Source organism: Anolis carolinensis, chromosome 1 (assembly GCF_035594765.1).
Source record: "Anolis carolinensis isolate JA03-04 chromosome 1, rAnoCar3.1.pri, whole genome shotgun sequence".
Classification (NCBI taxonomy): Eukaryota; Metazoa; Chordata; class Lepidosauria; order Squamata; family Dactyloidae; genus Anolis; species Anolis carolinensis.
In genome coordinates this window covers 157,992,530-158,015,056 of record NC_085841.1, presented here as the reverse complement: position 1 = coordinate 158,015,056, position 22,527 = coordinate 157,992,530, and the positions used below count along the sequence as shown (strand labels likewise).

General features: G+C 37.4%; 1 protein-coding gene across 1 annotated transcript in view; it reads right to left on the bottom strand.

Annotated features, from left to right (window-relative positions):
- Positions 1-512: 512 nt before the first annotated feature.
- The window catches only part of kpna3 (karyopherin subunit alpha 3), a 32,761-nt gene continuing 10,746 nt past the window's right edge, over positions 513-22,527 (bottom strand). The window contains exons 3-17 of the mRNA XM_008116525.2: positions 21,877-21,966; positions 21,622-21,651; positions 21,479-21,531; positions 21,286-21,381; positions 18,935-19,020; positions 17,380-17,466; positions 16,865-17,034; positions 12,283-12,327; positions 10,708-10,839; positions 8,809-8,937; positions 5,851-5,955; positions 5,670-5,741; positions 5,413-5,575; positions 4,522-4,616; positions 513-3,190 (exon numbers count right to left, since the gene is read on the bottom strand). Of these exons, the coding sequence (XP_008114732.1) occupies positions 3,092-3,190; positions 4,522-4,616; positions 5,413-5,575; positions 5,670-5,741; positions 5,851-5,955; positions 8,809-8,937; positions 10,708-10,839; positions 12,283-12,327; positions 16,865-17,034; positions 17,380-17,466; positions 18,935-19,020; positions 21,286-21,381; positions 21,479-21,531; positions 21,622-21,651; positions 21,877-21,966 (1,452 nt within the window). The 3' untranslated portion in view covers positions 513-3,091. The remainder of the gene's footprint in view (positions 3,191-4,521; positions 4,617-5,412; positions 5,576-5,669; positions 5,742-5,850; positions 5,956-8,808; positions 8,938-10,707; positions 10,840-12,282; positions 12,328-16,864; positions 17,035-17,379; positions 17,467-18,934; positions 19,021-21,285; positions 21,382-21,478; positions 21,532-21,621; positions 21,652-21,876; positions 21,967-22,527) is intronic.

The window sequence follows — 22,527 nt, the reverse complement described above, 5'->3', positions numbered from 1 at the left end:
CCTGGAGATGTGTATGGACAACGCCGGCTCTTCGGCTTAGAAATAGAGATGAGCACCAACCCCCAGAGTCGGTCATGACTGGACTTAACGTCAGGGGAAAACCTTTACCTTTTTATGTATCTGATGTCACCAATGTGGCAGTCAAAAAGGAGCTGAGCAGGAACAACTAGAACCCATCCTGAGGCCCCTTTTACACTGCCAAAAATCCAGATTATTAAATCAGATAATCCACATTTTCTTTGAACTGGATTATATGTCTGCATTGCCATATAATCCAGGTCACAGCAGATAATCTGGATTTTATATGGCATTGCAGATGGGGCCAGGACTGTATGTGTATTATGGTGGGAAGAACAATGTTTGGGCAATTTTGAAATGCTCCCAAACAGAACGTTTCCACGTGTATGATACTTACATGTGCAATTCATTGACTCCATGTGGAACAAAGAGAACTCTACATCCCTCTAATATTTAAACAGTTTCCCCCCTCAAAATAAGGTCTTGCATGGTGGTAATATTTGATAGCAGCTTTTTATTGATTATAAAACCTAAGCCCATATACAAAATTAGGAACACATTTAGATGCCTCTTTTGAAGGAAGAATTTAATCTATTAACTGAAAGGCTTTTTTTTAAAAAAATGAACACAATGCAATTTTAAAACACCTGAAAACTTAAAAGTGCAGCAGTTTCTTTTTGGGTTTGGATACAAAGATCTGCATGCGGGTCAAGAGAGACAATTGCCCATTCCCACTCCCTTTGTAACCCTCAGTGGCCCTGAAGGACTGCTGTGGAGAGTCTCCAGCCCCTCTGGCACCCCTTTGTGCAGCCCCTGGCGGAGCACAGGGGGGAAATCAGCAATTCCTTCAGCAAAACCACACACCTCTCCTGCTCTTTGCAGAAGAATCTTTGGATCCAAACTTTGTTTTCCTTTATTAACTATAAAATGTTTGAATCTCGATAATAAGCAGATAAGGTGACAGAACCGAGAGAAATCAAAGGTACTGCTTTAAATCTGTTTTCCTATCTTTAATTGAGTGCAAGAAAAATAATCAGTCTTCACAGTAGTGAAAAATTTTCAATCATATGTTGTACCTAGTATCTACAACAGAGAACATGGGCATACTGTCTAAAAACGAAAGGTATTTGTTCATATCATCAAATGCATATTTGCTTTGGAATTCAAAAAACCATGATCAAATTAATTTTGGTTTGGTTTTGTCCAGTTCTTAGCAAAAAAACACCACAACTTCAAGAATTTAGACTATAATGCGTTAATAGGATATAGTTGTCAAATTAATGTCTGGGTAAAGAAAAAAAGGCACAATGAATTTCAACTCAATTTTATGTGCACAAGAGTTGAAAAGTCTGAGCCACCTTAAAGAGAAATTGATTTTAAAATTTATAAAACCTATAAATAGAGGCCAAACCACTGTATTAAAATGGATTATCTAGCAAGTAAAAATCTTGCAGTTTAAAACATATACTTGTATCTTTCAAGATACAAGGCAACTCACTCTTTAAAGTGGCTCCACCTTGGCAGATATATTTAATGAATGAACACCTGCAATGTCTTGCTTATTAGTGGAAAAACAGCTGATCAACAAAGCTTTGATGGCATCAATCCTTATCTTCATCACAGTAAATACAATCCACATCCAATAACTACATTAGTTTTACGTTTTTTGTATCCCTTCACATCAAGGCATTGGGAAGTACATCCAGTGAACAACAGCAACAATATCAGTTTGTTTGACAGTTTACATAGTTCAAATCTCTTGGTTACCAACAGCAATCCCAAAGCATCTGAAAAGCTAGGCTGGACAGCTTCCCCACGACTCCCAAGTTACCAGCTTATACAAATTTGTTCCTTGTGAGCTGCATATTATGCTTATGCTGAACAGTAGCAGCTTTCACAAAACTCACACAGATAGTAAGTATTTTAACTATATGAAAAAGGCTTATAGACTATTTTCTATTATTTTTTTCATTACTCCAAGAATGAAGCTTTTTATGATGCTTCTAAAATAGTTGCTAATTTGTTGTCAACCACGTCATCATAAGCACTGGTCAGTAAAAAAATAGTTTAAGACTAAATTACAGTAAACAAGAAAGCTCCACAGTTTAAACCAATATAAATCAACATTATTCAGTTATAAATTTAACCAAAAATATACTGACTACTGAAAGATGAAAGCAAGATTCTTGTCAACCAATGCTCATTTAGAATAGTGTTGCTTCTTTAATGCAGGACTCTTGCTTTCAACTTATAACAACATTTTCAAGTCCATAACAGGTTGTAGCTCAGGTAAAATACCATGCACAGCATTTTATTATTTCAAAAATGGCAGGAACACACAGGCTGAAGGGTGGTCAAGTGCAGCTTGTTGTTCTCAAAAATTAGGTATAATGTTTTACTAGTCCGAGTACAAAGTTCATTCTTCAAACCCAAGCTTCTAAGGCAGTAATGAATACAATTACTGATACATGTAGTCTGTTTTTAAACTGATCAATTACCAAGTTCTTTTAAAGAAGTTTGTTTTGTTAATTTCAGTTTCACCAATGAAAATAATGTGAGTTGCATTTTCATTATTTATACTTCCACATTAAATATATGAAAATACGTTTGTAGAGGACAACCGCAGAGGCTTAAAATAAAAATAAAAATAAACAGGGCCTCTCTCAGAAGTTTTCCAAAATGTAAGCATCATACTAAAGAGTCTTGATCCACTATTTTCCAAAGAAAGTTATTCTTCTGTGGAAAGCCAACGTGCCACCAGAAAGGGACACACTTAAAACTGCCAAGTGTAGTCACCAGCATGTGGAATCAGGAAAAAAGAGGGGGGCAGAAGGGAAGAGAGGAAAGGTAGCAGGGACTGTTAATTTTTTTAACAGTTTATGACATCATGCATATGCATTTACAGTCCATGTGGTAGTTACTTTTGGCAAATTCAAAGTGACTGATGTACGGCTTGCTTTAGAAGCATCAGACAAAGAGGCATATGCTTGGAGCCAGTTTTTTCCCCAAAAGGAGACATCATCTGGTGGTATATTTTACTGGTGTGGTATAGACAAGCTGTGTTGTACTGAGCTTAAAAATTAAATTCTTTTGTTTGAAGATTGGCTGTCGGATCGAAATTGTAAGTACCTCCTTGTGTTGCTTCGGGAATGAGGCTGGGGTCTTCATCAATCTACAAAGACCAATGAAAATGTATCGGAGTTAGTTGTTCTTTTTCACTGTACAAGAACACTTTATAAAGACTGAGCATTCCACCCGACTTCGGAAAAAGCTGAATGCCTATAGCTGTTTGGCTTGAAATAAATGCATAGAAGCAAGGTCCTGAAAGCACCTTGAAGATTTTGGAAAACTATAATGATACTTTTCTTCTGTTTTGCTAAGGCTGTTGGCTTTGTGAAGTTTGCACACCTAGTTATGTTTTTAATAAACCGAGATAAAAAGCAGAAAAGCAAGTAAGAAAGTAGAAGTGAAAGTAAGAAGCCTTAAAACAAATAGCCAATTGATGTATCTTCTTGCCCCATATACATCAAAAGAAGCAGTAAGTAAATTTTAAAAGATTGGATGATAAAAAAGATTAAGCCTAGCTAGATGTTATGCTGAAATGAAATTCACAATAAAGATGGGCACAAAGGTAGTTCTACAAAGCACTTGACAGGGATATAGATAGATTTTTGGCCTTCTCTTGGATAGCTCCTTTCCCAACAGGAGATTATTTGAAAGTTGAGCTTTGAGTCATTTCTTGTTGGAAAAAGGTGTCTCCTAGGTCTGAAATAGCTTGCAGGAATATGAATATGAATACTCTAGAGTTGCAATATGGGCCTTCTGGAGTAAGTTACCTTCCCCAGAAAACTGGTATGCTTGAAGCGTATACATTTGCGTGCCTTCAAGAAGCCTGCCAATTTATGGAAACCTCATAAATTTCACAGGGTTTTCTTAGACAATGAATACTAATTTGCATTTACACACATAATGAGATATCTTGGAGATGAGATTCAAGTTTAAATACAAAAGATATTTCTGTATCATATACATCTTATGCACATAGCCTGAAGGTAATCATATATAATGCTTTCAATAATTTTGTGCATAAAACAAAGCTTGTGTAAACGTAACAATCAGAAGGTAAAGTGTTACTTGGCCACTCAGGTGGACAATTTTGATTTTTGGAGTACAGTGGAACCTCAACTTATGAGCGACCCAACTTGCAGGTTTTTTGAGATACAAGCCGTTGTTCGGTGCGTTTTTTGTTTCAAGTTACAAGCTAGCATCAGAGATACAACCTAGCACAAGAGCATGCCACCCTGCAAAGGTCTCCCCTTGCTCCTGCCGCTATCCCTCTTCACCATTCAAACATGCAGTCCCCTCCCCACCCCCCAGCCTCAACTCAGCCGAGCCAAAAACACTGGGAGCGCGAGAGCAGCAACAGCTCAACAGCTCAGCGAAGCGAGAGCAAAGGAGAGGTAGAGAGACGCGAGAGAAGTGTTTAAAAGTCAGGATACTTACATCGTCACCAGAGAAATACTGATCGATTATTTCAAATGCTAGCTTATAAATGTCTTCATTTTCATGTTGTTGCAATGCCTCTATTTTCTCTAAACCTAGTTGAAGAATGGCAAAAGAAATAAAGTTTAGTCACCATTACAAGCTTTTGTGCTTTAAGATAAACAGCTTAAAACAAATCAGTGTGCCAGGACCTATGAAATTCAGCAACAGAAAAATGAAAAATGAGTACATAACATAAAATTTAGGCCTTGGGCTTTATGTTACTAAAGTAGCATATGAGGTCCCAAAATAAGTACCATCATAATGTGTTATTCACACATTCATCAGGATTAAGATCAAAATCAAATGCAAGTTTTCTCAGAACTACATTTTATTACTCCCTACAGCTGCACTCTAAATGAATAAAATCCTCTTAAATAGTACCCACAATCAGAAGTTACACTAATATTTTTTACTATTTGAAAATATTCAAGGATTTTAACTGTTAAGATAAAATAGGGCACAAATGTTCAATGATAATAGAATACTACAAAAGTACAAACGGAAACTGGTACAATTAACCAGCCCAATAATCCCAGCATGTATTCTATATATTACAGAAGACTCTGTATATTGAGGAGATAGGTCAGGTGAGTCACAACTGTTTTATCTGTTCCCCTCAAAGATGTTCAGGTAAAACTTCTTTAAGAATTATTTTTGGTGAACATATTTCAAAGGCAGAAATAAGCTTGGCCATCTTGGCTACCATCAATTTCTTTGGCTTCCTTATTATGTTTTGATGTATCCAACTAAAATGTGAATAAACTAAACATCACAAAATGTAACCTTTTGAGCCTTATATAGAGTGTAGGTTTTCCCCATGTATGTTACGTCTGATCAAACGCATCTTACCTCCACATTCCTCTATAATTTCTGCAATTGTGCTTGCTTCATCGCCAGCCATTATTAGGATGTTTTTCAGGCCATCCAGAACCACTTGCACCACTTGAGAATCTTTGACTGACAGTAAGTTACAGAATGGTGGGATTACATTCTGCTGCACAAGGTATTCAACCTGAATAGCAGCAAGAAATATTTAGAATTACATTGTGTTTTTCTTTAAATCCTTTGAAATGTATTACTGTGGTACTTAATAAATATACACACACCTGGTCTTTCCTACCACTTATTGTTAAGTTGCTTATTGCCCAAGCAGCTTCTTTTTGTGTGCCAAAATCCCCCTAAAGGATATAAAAGATACTTGGATGAATAAAACAACCAAACTAGTGTATATAATTTTATATTAGCATAGTAAAAACATGCAAAATCAGAAATCCTAGAATTTCTGACCTTAGCCAGCTGGTGAATGATCATTGGGATAAGTCCAGCATCTATTACAGCTTGAACTTGTTGCTGATTTCCTGCAGTGATATTAGAAAGGAACCAAACTGCTTCCTGTAATCAGACAAATATTGTTCATCACAATTATTGTTATTATTTACATTATTTATACCCCACTTTTCTCCCCGAGGGGACTCATGATGGCTACTAATCTCACTTTGATCAATTTAAACAAAGCAAATACAAACATTAAAAAACAATTAAATGGTACTGTGTGTCTGGTTAAAACTACAAAACATGATAAATACAATTAAAATGCATTTTAAAACACACAGCTTCCCCTGCCATATCCGATCCACACCTCCCCAGGGCGTGCCCCTCATCCTTCCCCAAATGCCGGCTTGTAGAAGGTTCTGACTTGCTTGTGGAAGGCCAGCAGGAATGGGACCATCCTGGTATCTCTTGGGAGGGGTTTTCACAGTCTGGGAGCACCCACTGAAAAGGCCCTCTACCAAGTTCCCACCAAACGAATGGTAGGCTAGAGAGATGATCGTAGATGTCTACCACATTCATAGAACAAGATACGGTCCTTCAGATAACCTGGACCGAAGCCATATAGGGCTTTGTAAGTCAAAATAAGCACAATTAATTGTGTGCGGAAACATGTTGGCAACCAACTGAGCTGTTGCAACAGGGGAGTTATATGCTCTCTGGTGCCAGCCCCAGTTAGAAGTCTGACTGGTGCTCTTTGAACCACTTTTCAAAGGCAGTCCCACATAGAGCACATTATTTATTATTTTATTTATTTAGAGCATTTATATTCCGCCCTTCTCACCCCGAAGGGGACTCAGGGTGGATCACATTGCACACACAAAGGCAAACATTCAATGCCATAACATAGAACAGAGACAGAGACAAGACGCAGGCACGGGCTGGCCTCGAACTCATGACCTCTTGGTCAAAGTGATTTGTTGCAGCTGGCTTGCTTTCTAGCCTGCGCCACAGCCCGGCCTATAGTAATCCAACCAGGTTTTAACTAAGGTATGGATCACCATGGCCAGATCCGACTTCTCCAGAAATGGACTTTAACTGTGCAAAGGCACTCCTGGTCACTACTGATATCTGGGCCTCCAGGTTCAGAGCCAAATCCAGGAGTACCCCCATACTCCGAACCTGCGTTTTCAGGGGAATGAGATCCCATGTAACATTAGTTGGATCCCTATTCCAAGATCTGTCTTTCGACTGACCAGGAGCACCTCTGTCTTGTCTGGATTAAGCTTCAATTTGTATGCTCTCATCCAGTCCATTATAGCTACGAGGCACCAGTGGAACTGCTTCCTTGGAATTTAGGTGGAAAGGAGTACTAGAGGGGGGTGTCATCTGCATATTGGTAATACTCCTATTCCCCATTCCACTGTGCATATCTGAGAGTGCCAAAACTATTCTCGCTATTCCAGTTTTAACTGCAAAATATCAGTGAAAACCTGCAAATGGAGAAGAGGGAGGGTTATGTGGATTCACAGATGACCATTTAAAGAACCACAATTAGAGCCAAACAACCTGCTCTTAGTAGTTTCTGTAGCTAAAGACAAGCTAATTCACTGTTGCTGGGTGACATCATGCCAAAAAGAAAACATCCTTCCAATATCAACATCACTAATGTGTCCCAAGATCAGATGGCAGCCCTATAGAGTTTGTGTAGTGATTGATCTTTTTCTCAGCATAGATGTAACAATGCGAACATGGAGAACCCTTTCTGATAATTTAGCTATTTGCTCATATAAATTATATTTATTTAAAAATAATTAACAACTTTTAAGTTTTGATAGAAGCATACCTGTTTAAACTTCAGGAGGCATGAAGCACTGCTGCCAAACTATCCCTATCAAGACGTGGTTGTAGTTGGCCTAACAACTTCAAATAATTAAAACCACTTCATTTCACTAAGAACATCTGAGTCATATAACAAAGATGAATCAAGGAGTAATCCCTCAATGTGAATGTGATCTTTCAGAGGTGATGAAATGCAATCTGAAACAAGACTTGAAAAATACCAACCCTGACTACTGGATTCCAGTTTCAATTTCCGTGGCCCTCGCCTGTCTCAATTAGCAAGATGATAAAACATAGTGTATTCACTGCATTGTCAAATTTAGATAAAAATGAGTAATATCGTCCTCAATACTCTAAATCGTTGTACAATTTTTCCAGTAGCTCCCATTTTTCTTGACATCTGGTCTGGAAGGTTTGGGTCAATGGGAACTGACAGGAGTAATGTCCAACCATACCGTTTCCTTTCTCTTGGCAGATATATTAAGAAGCGTGGGAAAGTGATGACATTCTGCAAGTGTTCATAATTTTAGTACCCTGAGTGTTACTTTTGGCCCTTCAAATGGGATTAGACCCACTAATCTGGCTCCAAATTCATGCTGTCAGCTTAGGTGGTGACTGCTCCGGATAGTATCAAAAGGTTCCACAAAGTTCAGAATTGTAAAAGTAGCACTGCTACTTGTCTCTCTCCTGGTGATCAAGGCAATTTACTTTTCAATCAGAATCTTGATTTTAAAAGTCCCAGATAGTCATCCAACAGACTCCAGAATTATGTAGGTTTCACATGCCTGTGCATATTGCCGCATGTGAAATGCTAATGACTAGTCAATGATTATTACAGGGTGAAAATATTTTTTTTAAAAAAATAGCCATTCTGAATGACTGCTTTCATAAAGAAGCATTAATTATTATCTGTATCCAATCAGTCAATCCCTTATTGCTAGTTGTTATCAGCCAGCAGATTGCCCTATATAGTGTTATTGGGGGGAGGGTACTTGCCAAATTAATTTGTTACATTCTTTTCAAAATAAAATTTATTTCTTTTATCATTTATTTGACCCAAAGAGAGCAACTGAATTCACATTAAAATGTAAATTTTCACAAAAGGACTTGGCAAAAATCTAAACCTTCACTCACCTTATTTATCTTTTCTTTCGGATGGGTCAGAAGATTTGGGAAATGAGATAAGACATCACAGTTGAGAACAACTTGCGTCTGCTCATCTGTACCAGTCACGATGTTGCCAACTGCTCTCAGAGCTGCAGTCTATGGTTCAAGCAATGATAACATTGATTGCTTTTAAAGAGTCTACATATAATTCCTAGAATTAGTTTATATGTAAGACTGATTCTGAGACAATAATGAATGTGAAATTTACATATTTACATGCAACTAATTACATGTGCTCCAATAGACCCTTGGCTTCAGTTTCTTGATCAGTAGTTTTTATGCCATACAGCATGCCATTTTTTAAATGAATGTAACTTGATTAATAGAATAGATGAGACTACCTGCTAAAAGTGAAAAAAGAAACTCTTTGTATCCCAGGTTGATTAAATAATATGAACAGAGGAGTAGCAAGCTATCTGTATGGTTCCATTTCTTATATATAGAAAGCATAGGAGAACAAGCCTTAAAAGAAAGAACTTTACAAACTATATTACTACTACTACTACTACTACTACTACTACTAATAGTAATAATAATATTGCCACTTTTTCTCTCCATACAGAGACTCAAAACAACTCATAATTAAAAGCATTACAATACAATTTAAAATATACAAAAATATAAATATTAAAACAGTATCAAAATCATCAATATTAAAAACAATTCAGGTAAAACCATAAAAGCACACAAAACCACAGCACCCTAACTAGATCTCAAACACCTTCATCTTTGAAAGCCTGTCTGAATAAACAGGTTTTAATCTGCTGCCGGAAGGACAGCAGGGAGGAGACCATTCTGACTTTTCTGGGAAGAAGAGAGTTCCAGAGTCGAGGGGCAGCCACTGAGAAGGCCCGCTCTCTCGTTCCCATCAACTGAGCTTGAGATAGAGGTGGGACCAGGAGAAGGGTTTGTACAAGGGGATCCAGTCAGCCAAACAGCCTAGACTGGAACCGTCTAGGGCTTTAAAAATCTCAGCTGAAGGTCTGAAAAAAGTATCTATATCACAATAATAACTTTTATGGTTTACTCCTCTCTTTCACTGAAGGAGGACACAAATACCAATCAGCATGGAAATGATAGATACATTAAGTTCATGAAATTTATTACAGTCAGTCTCAATTGTATATGAGCTTTAATTTTAGCAGTCTAAAGGGATAGTTATTTAAAGCTGATTATAACCTTTTAAAATAACTGTCACCTGTCCTGAATTTTTTAGAATTATAAGATGCTACTATGAGTATATCAATTGTCAAACAATTGAATAATGTACGTGGCACTAAACTTAGAGCAACCATGTTTTATGGTCCCAAACCTTTCTATGTCGATCTATATATCTATATATATCTATATAATAAAAGTGAAGATATGTATGTGTATATATTTGTAGGCATGTATCTATGTTTGTATGTGATTTTCAAGATGGCACCCATATCGAGAGAGCCCTGTGATTTCTACTGAAAATGGATCTTGACCAAACTTGGCACACAGACTCCTTCCCCCCCAATGAACAACTTTAAGTGCTGGTAGGATTTTGGGGGATTGACCTGGGAGGTTGGGAGTTGTAGATCACCCACAATCAGAGAATTCCAAACCCCATCGACATTGGATCTGGACCAAACTTAGCACATGTACCCATCTTGGCCAACTATAACTGCTGGTGCTGTTTGGAAGCAATCACAGATGCCCACCATAGCGGAGTTTGGGGGCAATGACATGATGATGATGGAAGTTGTAGTTTCCCATATCCTTATGCATTCTCTAATGAGATCGCCGAGTACCAAAGCTAGTGAAATAATAAAATGGATTGGGTTGAGACCTAGTGCTTCAAGTTCAGCTACAATGCAATATAATAGAATAAAAGGTTACCTGAACTTTAACCTCCTGATGGCTGAGAAGGGGAACTAAAAAAGGTACAACTCCTGAATCTATCACCATCTGAATTTGTTCATTGCCACCATCTGTTAGGTAGGACAAGGCCCAAACTGTGTCCACAAGAATCTACAGAAGAGAGACATTTCATGCTTCAATGTAAGACAGTGGTAAACATTTGAGCAAGATTAATAATGCTAGATAAAAATTTCTAACATGCTCTGAAAAAAAATTCAATATGTTTTTAAAATTGTTTTCTAGCATTTCCAGTGCACTAACTTAATCTCAAAACAATCTAAATAATAAAGGCTGATTATAACTTTTTAAAATAACAGATTAGTTTTAGTAATAGTATCAACATATTAATTATGCTGGCAAATTTCTAGTAACATACAAAGAAAATTCTACCAAAGTTTGTTAGCTGTCCTCTAGAGACAAAATTGATTATTCTAGAATCTTATTTAGCTCCAAATTTTATGCCTGAAACTGAACTATGGACTCTAGAAGAAGCCAACTAACTAGTCATATGAGCACAAGGTTTTCTAATTTAGAAGCAGGTAACTGTATAAAAGCACTGTAACCCAATCCTGTAATATTAAACAGCAAAGTAACCAGCACTGTTGAAGCAACACAAGATCATGTAAGATGTTTGTCTTCGAATAAATGAGAGCATGCCTTTGACTCACAAGAAATACCACCATAGTATAAAGGCATTTAATGCATATTTTTTTCCAGAATTACACAATTCTAAAATAGCACAATTCATAATTCCAGTCTTATTTTTCCATTCTATCATCTTTTTCGCCACACTGATTTTAATTTATTTAAGTTAAACTTATTTTAATCCAATTCTAAAAGATTTAATTGGTTGAATTTTATTTAAAATGAGGCTTCATGTATTCTTACACTGGATACTGTTAATGTTCATGGATTAAACTCTATGTGGCTCCACTTCCTTAAACAATATACAAAACCTGATGTCCAGGTCCTCCCTGATCACTCCCATGTACTGAAAAGGAGGTAAGTGGCAAACACACCTCCCTGAAGCTGTTTGGGGGCAATCTTTTAAGGTGGGATTGTGTGATGTAGACCTAATTGCCCACAGTACCTAATAATGATGACACAATGATTGTTATTTGTAGTATGGGAGGTAGTGAGTTATAATAGTGACATTTGGATTTCAGAATTCAAAAGCAGCTACAACATAAGCAGCTCAACTAGAGACTGGTGATGTTGCTATTGGGAATACTGAACCAGCTACTCTGCTCTGTTAAACAACTGTCCAAGGCACAGGAAACATGCTAGGCTAACTGCTCAGCAACCCATATTTATCTTTTCCTTTCAAGATCCACCACATGCAAAAAGCTATTCCACAAAATAGCCATATACTGAGCTATTACTGAAAATCTATGTGATTGAACATGGTACCCATCTCATATTTAAAATATTTTTCTTACAATAGCGAATAATAAGACAGATCATGTTATGTCTTTCTAGGCAGGTATTTTTACACAGTGCCTCAGGCAAAATAAACAGGAAATATCTTCAAATACTCAGAAAAAAATTACTTACATTTATATCTGTATGGTATATGAGAACACACAAGGCTGGTAAAATCTGGGGAAGAAAAATGTATTACAATGGTCCATTAATGTCTGAAAAAGGCAAAATGTACAAGGAAATACATGCATACAAAACTAGGTGATGGAGAAATCAAATAACTTATTGTAGTTCCAGATTTTAACTAATAAGCACCTTACATGCCACCCTGTATTTTAATATTTGGGTTTAATAATATAAGGATAAAGAATAAGCCCACGGCTATTTTAACATTACAAGTAAGTTTAAAAGAGGAAGGAAAAGAACACACTCACTTCTAAATATGATTTAAACTGCCTTATCATTTTGAATATTTACATTTTATCAACAACTTGCAAATGATAAAAAAAAAACTATTAAGCCCAATACTATTTCTAGTCCATTGTCCACAACCTTTTCAGTCATATTGTGCATATGTATCCATTTATGTTGTGAGTGCTTTGAGAACATGGTCATGGAAAACTTGAGTAAGTCGATTTTTAAAAATAAAATAAACATAGATCCTGTTGGATTCTGTTGCTTTGTTAGATTTTCAAGCCAACTTAAATAGTAGAGGAATGGAAATTCCCACTAGAACAGTAATAACAGATTATACCTTACAGGTAGTTTGTAAGTCGTTTTGTAAAGCAGCCGTAAAAGCACACAGATGCATTAGATTTCTGAGAACACTACCATTCTGGCGTCAAATGGTACAGAAATTCCATGTAGATTAATGGCAGTTAATACTGTTAAATAGGACTTATTAAAATGCTGCAGAGGTAGCTCATAAATGGTCTTTCCATCAGAATAATTTCTGGATGAAACCAAATGTGATGAGATGCACATCCTACTGATTTTACAATGCTGCTGTTTGTTTTAAAAAGAAGTGCAAAAAGATTAGGTACAGAGAAACATAAGGTCTGTAATAATGTGTTTCAGACTAAAAGGTGAGGCAGTATTTCTACATTATATCTGATTTAGCAATCAGTGGATTTGTTTTAGCTTGAACAACACTGCAAACCCTACATATAGCCCATGCATACCTACCTATCACCAACCCTACTATGATTGTCACTAAGCAGATGCATTTAACCTCCATTTATAGCAGTATCTTGTTTAAATCAGGAACAAGAACAGCTGGTCATAGGACAAATCTGACTCACTAGTCTATCTCATTTGGTATAGGAATCTTGAGACAAGGCCATGGTTTGCTGCATGACTTTTCCATCCATGTATCAGGGGTAGAAAGAGGAACTAATCCAGCCGGCTATGTCCACTTCATTCCTACCGTAAGCATTCAAGTGACAATGCAATGCTAAAACAATGGAAATGCAAAAAAACAAAAACAAAACACCAAAACCCAATGGATGCTAATTCATTTCATCTATTCTTTATATAACATCATCTAAATGTCTTTTATTTTATAAAGGAGAAGGAATGAGCCTATAATTTCATATTAAAGATGAAGAAAAGAATGAGTAAGCAAAGGAAGAATACGTTGTACATTACATACATATGCTTTCAGTTAATTTCAATAAGTACAGGAACAAGGAAGGAATATGAAACTTCCAGCCCGTGAGCTCTATCTTCGACTTTTATCTCTGATCAGTGATCAGACATAAGAGAATATTTAAATTTTAGACATCCTGCAAAGAACTCTACTGAGCTTTATAAGCAGAAAAGCTGTTCAATGGCAATGTGCTGTGACTTGTAGGCAGGAATGCTGCTAGCACAGTGGGATTAACTCTTGAACAGCCATTATGGAATTCAGCTCCCATGAATGTTTGGTGGAAATATGTTCAAATTGGGAAATATTTCCCAACTAGCTTGGTTTTATTTTAGCAACAATGATTTGGATTCTACTCAACACATTTTTCTCCAACTAATGCTGGAATGTGACTCCTAAGACCATGAATTTAAATGGCACTCCAAGCCAACGGAATTCCCTATCTTTGGATTTAAGAGATGACATAAAGAGCTTCTGCCAGATAGATTTTGAGGATAAAAATTAAGAAGGAAGGCATATTCAGGTTCCAGGTATTCAAAATAGCATGAGAAAATGAGCAAAATGGTTTTCAGGAACAAAAACTTATGCACAACTGAGAGTGATGGAGCTAAGTGAACAAAAAGCAAAGAAAGTCTTACTGGCCTTACAAATATAGAGATAAGATGGGGTGAGACATGGAGAATACTGAAGGCAAAAATGCATGTAAGATCTAAGAATGTTCAGAAAGTCATTGAACAAACTCTGAATGACTAGAGAGGCATACAAACAGAACAAGAAAAGTGAATAATTCTGGTCAGTGAATGCTGGAAAAATGCCAGTGGATTAAAGTGAAACAACAATGAGCTGTAGAACAGGGATAGAGAACCTTTTTCTGCCAGGAGTCATTAGATATTTAAAACATCATTTGCAGGCCATACAAAATTAGAGGGGAGGATCTTGGATGGACACAGAGAAGGGTTAGGGGCTAAAGTAGAGGTGGGAAACTTGTGAGCCTCTAGATGTTTGGGTCTCCAACTCCCAGAAACCCCAGCCAGCTTGTCCAATGGTAAGAATTTCTGGGACATGAAGTCCAAAACACCTGAAAGGCCACAAGTTTGAGTTTGACACCACTGGAAGGGGAAGGAAGCCGGGCTTGATTTACAGGAGGAGGAGAGTACCTAGGTGGGACTGGCTGGCCAGCACAGGCTTGGAAGTTCCTCCAACTTCTTGAGCAGCATTGCAACCTAGGTGGAAAGGGAGCATGGCCAACAGGGAGGGTACAAGCAGGCAAGGGGGCATCTGGTTAGCTAGCTGGGAGTTTGTCTGGGCCGCAGGTTTTCCCCCGGCTGGGACTGTGTACCTCCCCTCCAGCCACATCTCCAGAAGAGACCGATCCTCCTCAGAACTGATCACTGTTTGTGCTGCCCAGAGAAGGAGAATGTGGGGGGGGGGGGGGGGCACAGATGCCACAGAGCCAGACCAATTGACTTTGTGGTCCTTATACAGCCCAGGGGCGCACATTCCCTACCCCAGTTGTAGAAGATGAGGGAAGAAATCTGCTTTCACTTCAAGGAAATAAATGACTGCAAATTCCAAAGACATTAACATTATCCAAAGATTAAATTTAACTATTATTAAACTATCATATATAAGTTGACCTCATGCATAAGTTGAGGGAAGGTTTTGAGGCCAATACAATGAATTTTCTAACATGTGATTCAATCTGATTCAAAGAGAGAAAGAGGTAAGATACTAATCTAAGACGCCATGAATATAATTCCAACATCTTCACTATTATTCTGATTATTCATACATTGTAGTTTCAACTGAGATTTAAGGACTTTTATACATTACATACTGCTCTCTGTCTAAAATTATTGCTTAATATATTTGTCTATGATGTGTGTGTTATTTTATCAACTGTGGACTGTTACTTGAATTTTCAATGGCCACCATTCTGTACATTTTGAACATTAGTTTGTAAGGCCTGAATGTGTAGCTTTAATATTAAAGGTAAAGGTTTCCCCTGACGTTAAGTCCAGTCATGTCTGACTCTGGGGGTTGGTGCTTATCTCCATTTCTAAGCTGAAAAGCTGGTGTTGTCCGTAGACACCTCCAAGGTCATGTGGCCAGCATGACTGCATGGAGCGCCGTTACCTTCCCGCCGGAGCGGTACCTATTGATCTACTCACATTGCCATGTTTTCGAACTGCTAGGTTGGCAGGAGTTGGAGCTAACAGCGGCCGCTCCCGCTGCTCCCGGGGTTTGAACCTGGGACCTTTCGGTCTCCAGCTCAATGCTTTAACGCACTTCGCCACCGGGGCTCCCAGTATTACCTTATCCTCAAGATTTAATTGGAATAAGATAAAACAAGAATGTCTGTAGAAATTATTTATGATAAGGAGTTAGTATCAACTATCCTAGCTACTATTCTCGATTTCAATTACAAGGATACATTTGAGGTACAGGCTTAAGTTTCCACAGGTCAAAAATGTGTATACACACTCAAATAATGTCCCTTTAAATTGACTTGAAACTTGGGAAAAGAGGCTCATTAGCCTGCATTCTTTAGTTGGTAAAGATTTGACTTCACAGTCAGACAAGGTAGATTCATCTGATACAAGTATAATTAATTACTAGCATAGTAAGTCCTCCACATTTATTGGGGTTACGTGAGCAGGCCCGCCACAAAATAAAAACACTTTCTTAAAACCTGAGAAAACACCTTTTAGGACTAGGTCTTCTGTGGTCAAATGCTGCCATAAGATTACCATAGAATCACACCGGAGTACCTACAAATGTCCGGAGAGTCTCTAGGTCCTCCAGTGCAACTTTATGATCCATCTCTAACAGAAATTGACCCCAGAGTCACACCGGACAACCTAGAAACTCTTAGAGAGAAGATATTAATCAAATCTGCAAATAATCAAATTCGCAAAAGTGAAATCTTCCAATGTGGGGAGCCAACCTCAAGTAAAATGAGGCACAAATAAATATGCATTAAAATGTACAGTAGATATGCCATTATGGGGAAGCTGGCTTGTAGTGAAGTGGGGGTGTAATTGTACTTAGCTGTAATTCTTTATTTACCTCCTGAACTGTCTCCATAGGTGGTGGGGGATCCTTATTCCTGCAGAGATTTACAATGACCCATGTGACGTTCCGAAGGAAAGTGATGGGAATGGAGGGGTTGATGAAGGATAGAAGAGGTTTGACAACTCCCAGTGATATAACATAATCTCTACACTGAGGACCATCACCTACAGAAATGAAAATTTTAAAAAATTACATTCATGATGGAGAAACCTTGAAATGTATGCAGTGACTTATGCTTGGACGTTGATGTTCTATGTTTCCCCATTAGTAACAAGTAAACTACAAAAATACTATTCAATGGGAATTTGAGCAATATAAGTACTCCTATGCTCATAGTAAATTAAACTAAATTTTTTACAAAAATATTTTTAAAATAAATGTTTCTGTTGTACCAATAAGAGAACCTGGAGGAAACATAGTATGATAAGGCAATGCCAGTGTTAAAAAAAAAGATTTTAACCACTTCAATGTTTGCCATATTTTAACAAAAAAACATGGATAGTACTTACCAATAATATTTCCAAGTGCCCAAACAGCTTGTTCACAGACATTTTGATGTGGTGAATGAAGCAGTCTTAAGAAGAGAGGTACTGCATCTGTAACAGCAGAACACTGGTCTCATTTCGGTCAAATGTGGAATTCATAAAAGTTTTGCATGGTATCTCTTTATAAGCAATACCCTAAGTATTTGTTGCTTGACATTTCAAAACATTCTTCGGATAAGACTTTAAAAATTTAATTGGCCAAATATACCCATGTATAAATCAACGTTGTGTCTAAGTTGAGGTCAGATTTTACTGTGACTCATGGATAAGTCAAGAGTAAAACCTAGGGGTACACTTACAGATGGTATAATTTAGGGGCACACTTGAAACTTAGAAAACGCAAGCAGGAGTGTGTATATAAAAAGGGTGGATGTTATTATGGTGACCTCAGCTGCCATCGCTGCTTAAGTGCCTGTGGCTACTTGGGGAAAATGGCATGGATGAGGAAAGCGGCCCTATCTCTTTCCTCACCTTTTCCAGCTTGAGTGGCATTTAGCGGCAATCTAGGGGAGATTATACAGGCTTATACATTATTTATTTATTTATTTATTTATTTGCAGCATTTATATTCCACCCTTCTCACCCCGAAGGGGACTCAGGGCGGATCACATTACACATATAGGCAAACATTCAATGCCTTGACATAGAACAAAGACAAGACAAATGCAGGCTCCGAGCTGGCCTCAAACTCATGACCTCTTGGTCAGAGTGATTGGTCTCAGCTGGCCGCTCACCAGCTTGCGCCACAGGTCCCTATGAATGGTGGCCACCAGCCTCATGAGGGGTTTATACAGTAGGCTCTTATTAAAATGGCTTCCATCCTTGTGGCACATCACAAGGGTTATACAGTAAGCCTCTGTGAAAACAGGCCATTAGCCCTGCAGGGCTTATACAGCAAGGTTCTATTAAAACTGCTGCCACTACTCCACTTTACTTCAAGTGCCTCAAAAGGGGATGAGCATAGAACTCATTGAGACAGCGTCATAGTTCTTATCTGTTTCCAGCACTAACCCATGGATAAATCAACCCACGATATTTGAATAATTTTTTGTCCATTTTTTCTGACTTATGCACAGGAATATACAGTATATCACAACTCTGTTCTGTATAGAATCCAAACTCAGATTTGACTTTTTGCATAATTACTTCTTTAAGAAACAACAGAAGGAAAAGAAGGACTGACGTTTATATTCTGAAATGTAGGCTCCATCCATCAACTAAGAGAAGGCTAGAAAGCTTTATGGCCCAGAAGATTGTAACTCTGCACAGAGTGGTATTGGTAAAGTCTAGCAATCATTTCCACAAAACACACCATACTCCAAAACTCTTATGCCAATAAGAAACAAATGAAAGTCTCCCCACACTGTAGTATACAAGTCTTTTAACTTTTCTTCACCACATTTGAGCTTACAGAAGCAGTTTCTGCTTGCATTTCAAGATACAACAATTGCTATAGGACATCCCCAGCACTTGCTATATCTACTGGCTTTGGGGAAAACAAAATACTTAGAACACTTACTAGACTGAACAACTGCTTGGGTTTGTACAGAAGTGCCTGATGCGATATTAGTCAGGGCCCATGCAGCTTCAAACTGTAAGGAAGGGCTGTTGAAAAACATCACAATAAAGTAATATTTACGCCATTAAAAACGCCAGCAAACAGAAGTATGGAAATCCTACTGAAACATTATGCAATATCCATTTCTATTATGTATTGATCATTTATCTTTTCTACTGCTATATCTTTTTATAAGATTAAGTATAATGTTAATCAATATTTGATTATTGTTTCTGAACAATATGGATAACATGAAGTGTTCACATATTTCTATTAGGAACTTTTGCAGAGCTTCAATACATACAGAATATGTGACATTTTGCAGCTGTCTCTTGCCTTTTCATTTTTTCCCCTGATACAGCACAATAACTACAAAATTGTACTCAAAGTAATTTATTTATACACAACTAGATAAGAAAATAACTGAACAAATAAATAAGGCAAGAAAGTGGGGGAAACTTAGAAGCAGCAAAATCTAGTAAGGTGTAAGAAGTAGTATCATAAGAGTTGTTTCATACCATTCATACCATTCCACAGAGCTGAAACCTAACTCAGGCCTAGTTAGCTTTCTGAGCAATTCTGAATAGAGTCTCAGTCATAATGGCAAACCTTAAGTGAGGGCCTTCTGAACAAAGATTGTGCTCTGGAGAAAATAGCATGTGATGTCTCACACTAGAGCATGAATCCACTTTAAATCTGGTTTCTGCCTCCTGCAGAATTCTGGGGTTTGTAGTTTGGTGAGGCCCAGGACCTGTCTGGCTGAGCTGTTTAAAGTCCCCTCCATAAAAGGGATTTAAAGTGGATCCAAGCTCAAATGTGAGGTCCATAGTGTGATTTTTAAATGTATTATTTCATAAATCTATTCCAGGATGGAGACCAGCTTATTCATGAGCACTCTACTGAGTCTGAAAAAAAATAAGGCCCTTGGTCTCTTTAAAAAAAAAATTGGCAAACCCCTAAAGGGTGTATCATATATTCCATACAGAGGGTCCCGGGTTTAATATGTAATATCTCTGGTTTAAAGAGTAGGAAGTGATGTTAAAAGGCTACTGCTTGTGAGGGCAATGCTGAGAAAGAAATACTGAGTTAATTAACCAACAATCCACCTTAGGAGAAGGTTATCTTTCTACCCCTAAAGCTTTGGAAAGCAGTAGCTCTTGCAGTAAGAACATGGGGAACTACCTTTTACTATGTTACACTATTTGTTTAGTCCAGTATTATCTACTTTTAGCAAAAAAGGTTTGACAAATGCAGATGGAAAAGCCTGGGGTCTTCAGTGACCAGACATGTCTGCGGGAAGATCCTACTGTTCCTTATTCTCAATCCTGTACTGCATAATCTCAATAAGCAGGATCAGAGGGCTCAAATATAGCTGCATGCCGCTGTACCCAAAGTTGCACATGGAAAGAAGCAGCCAAAATAAAATCTGATTCTACCTGGAGTTATGTCCAACCTCTCACTAAGATATCATGAGGGATCACTAGGTTTGAATGAACCAACTGTACTGAAACTGTCTGTTGGAGATCAACAGTAAAACTAAGCATCACATGAATGAAAAAGTTTAAAAGGTTAAACAATCTGTGGTGTTCTTACTCTTGACTGCAAAGTAAAGAACAAAATCAAGCTACAGCCAAGAAGCATTTCATTTATAATGTCTTTGCATCCCTCTTCCAGACAGGGACGCATGTCATACATGTGTATGTATGCTTGTATAGGTAGGGATAAGGAGCTCCACAGATGTTCATCCTTACTCTGTGCTCACTCTGTCACAGAATCTCTCTCATACCCACTTATTCCTTTACTTGGGAAGTGTGCAGTGAGGACTAAGGAATGATGTTCTTCACAGAACAGAAAAGGAATGGCAGATGCTCAAGGGAACCTCGAACAAAGCTGCTTACTATCCCAAAACCTGAGAAACCCTTCCTCATATTGGAATGAAAAATTGGAATTTTCTGTGCTAAAGTGTGTTCTACATAACAATAGGAAATAACGCAGACAGAAAGGTTATTAAACATGTTACAATATACTATGGATTGTATCTAACTGGGATGGCATAACTTATACAGGCTCTTCTAGAATGATTAGGTCAAGCCCTAAAACAGTTGGTGCAACCTGCATGCTTCTAAGGGGATTTTACATCACAGTGTTATCATAAACCTTTAATAGTTTGAAGTATATGAAAATGCAATTAAGACCAACATTACATCAAAAACTGTAAAAAAGCCTAATTTCCTCCAGTCTTTGAGCTTATATATTTGAAGAATGCTTTTAGTGCATAAAATAACAAATGAGAAAAATGAATGAATACTTACTTATCATCCCTTTCTAGACATTTAACCAATATTGGCAAAATTCCAGATTTTATTAGGTCATCAATAGGAGGATTTCTGTCACTTGATAACAACTTTCTGTGGAATTAAAATGAAGCAAATCAATAAAAAATTAATGTAAAAAAAGCATTAATTGCACTTTAGTCTTTTAATATCAGTATAGAGAGACGCCTACCTTGCAGCCTGGACAGCACTCAGCTGGATAATAGGGTTATCACTGGTAGCATTCTGTAGCGATATATAGATTTCAGAAAGTTTAAAAAGTCAAATATTTAATAAACAAATCTAGTTAAAAGAAATAACATATTATGTACTTACCTGCAATATAGCTTCCAGTGTTACATTTTGCTTTAAAAAAAAAACAGAAACAGAAATTAAAATTCTCAATTATAATTCCCATTACAAGTCAAATATTCTCAGAAAACAAGAAACAGGACATGTAATTTAGGTACCGCCTTCAAATAGAATTCATTTTTCTTTTTCTACAAGTGCCATACTTTGAATGACCATGTTACTCTAACTGCAGTAGTTAAAGGTTTCTAGTTATACAAGGGATTTAACAAGGCCACTTACTGCTTTGAAGTCAGCATCAACATCTGAATCTTCTAAATTTTCTTCCTGGGGAACATTTCTTTTTTTCAAAAGATGTTCATCTCTTTTATTCTGAAAAGAATTGTGACAATAAGCTTCAATGCTTTCTAACTATTGACTAGTCTTTAGAAGTAAATGGTAAAATATTGTATACAAAATAATACTATTATTCAGATATATAAATAAAAGTTCACTCCAATACATTTTGGAAGAAGCCTTTCAAGTTGTCTCTGTATGGTTCAAAATCTATTTGCTTACCATGGCTTATTTCATTTCCCATATGCATACTGCTTATACATACCGCATACACGCGTGTATAAGTCAACAGCAAATTTTGGACAAAAATCATGAAGTTTGATATATTGAGGCTATTCTAAGGAAAAGGGAAACAACCAATGAAGGAGTTGCCCCTGGCAGTACCGCCATTTCCTCACCCAGGCATTCAAAAAAGCTGAGTGGTGCCATGGTGGAGAGAGTAGAGGGGCAGTGCATCTTTTAGATTCTCTTGGGATAGGCCTAAGCCATTGCCATTTACCACTCTGCTAAGAAAAGGGATAGTTCCTTTTAAAATAAGGTTTTAAAGATAATGTTCACATTGACCAGTGGATAAGTCCACCCAGACTTTTTGGGCTT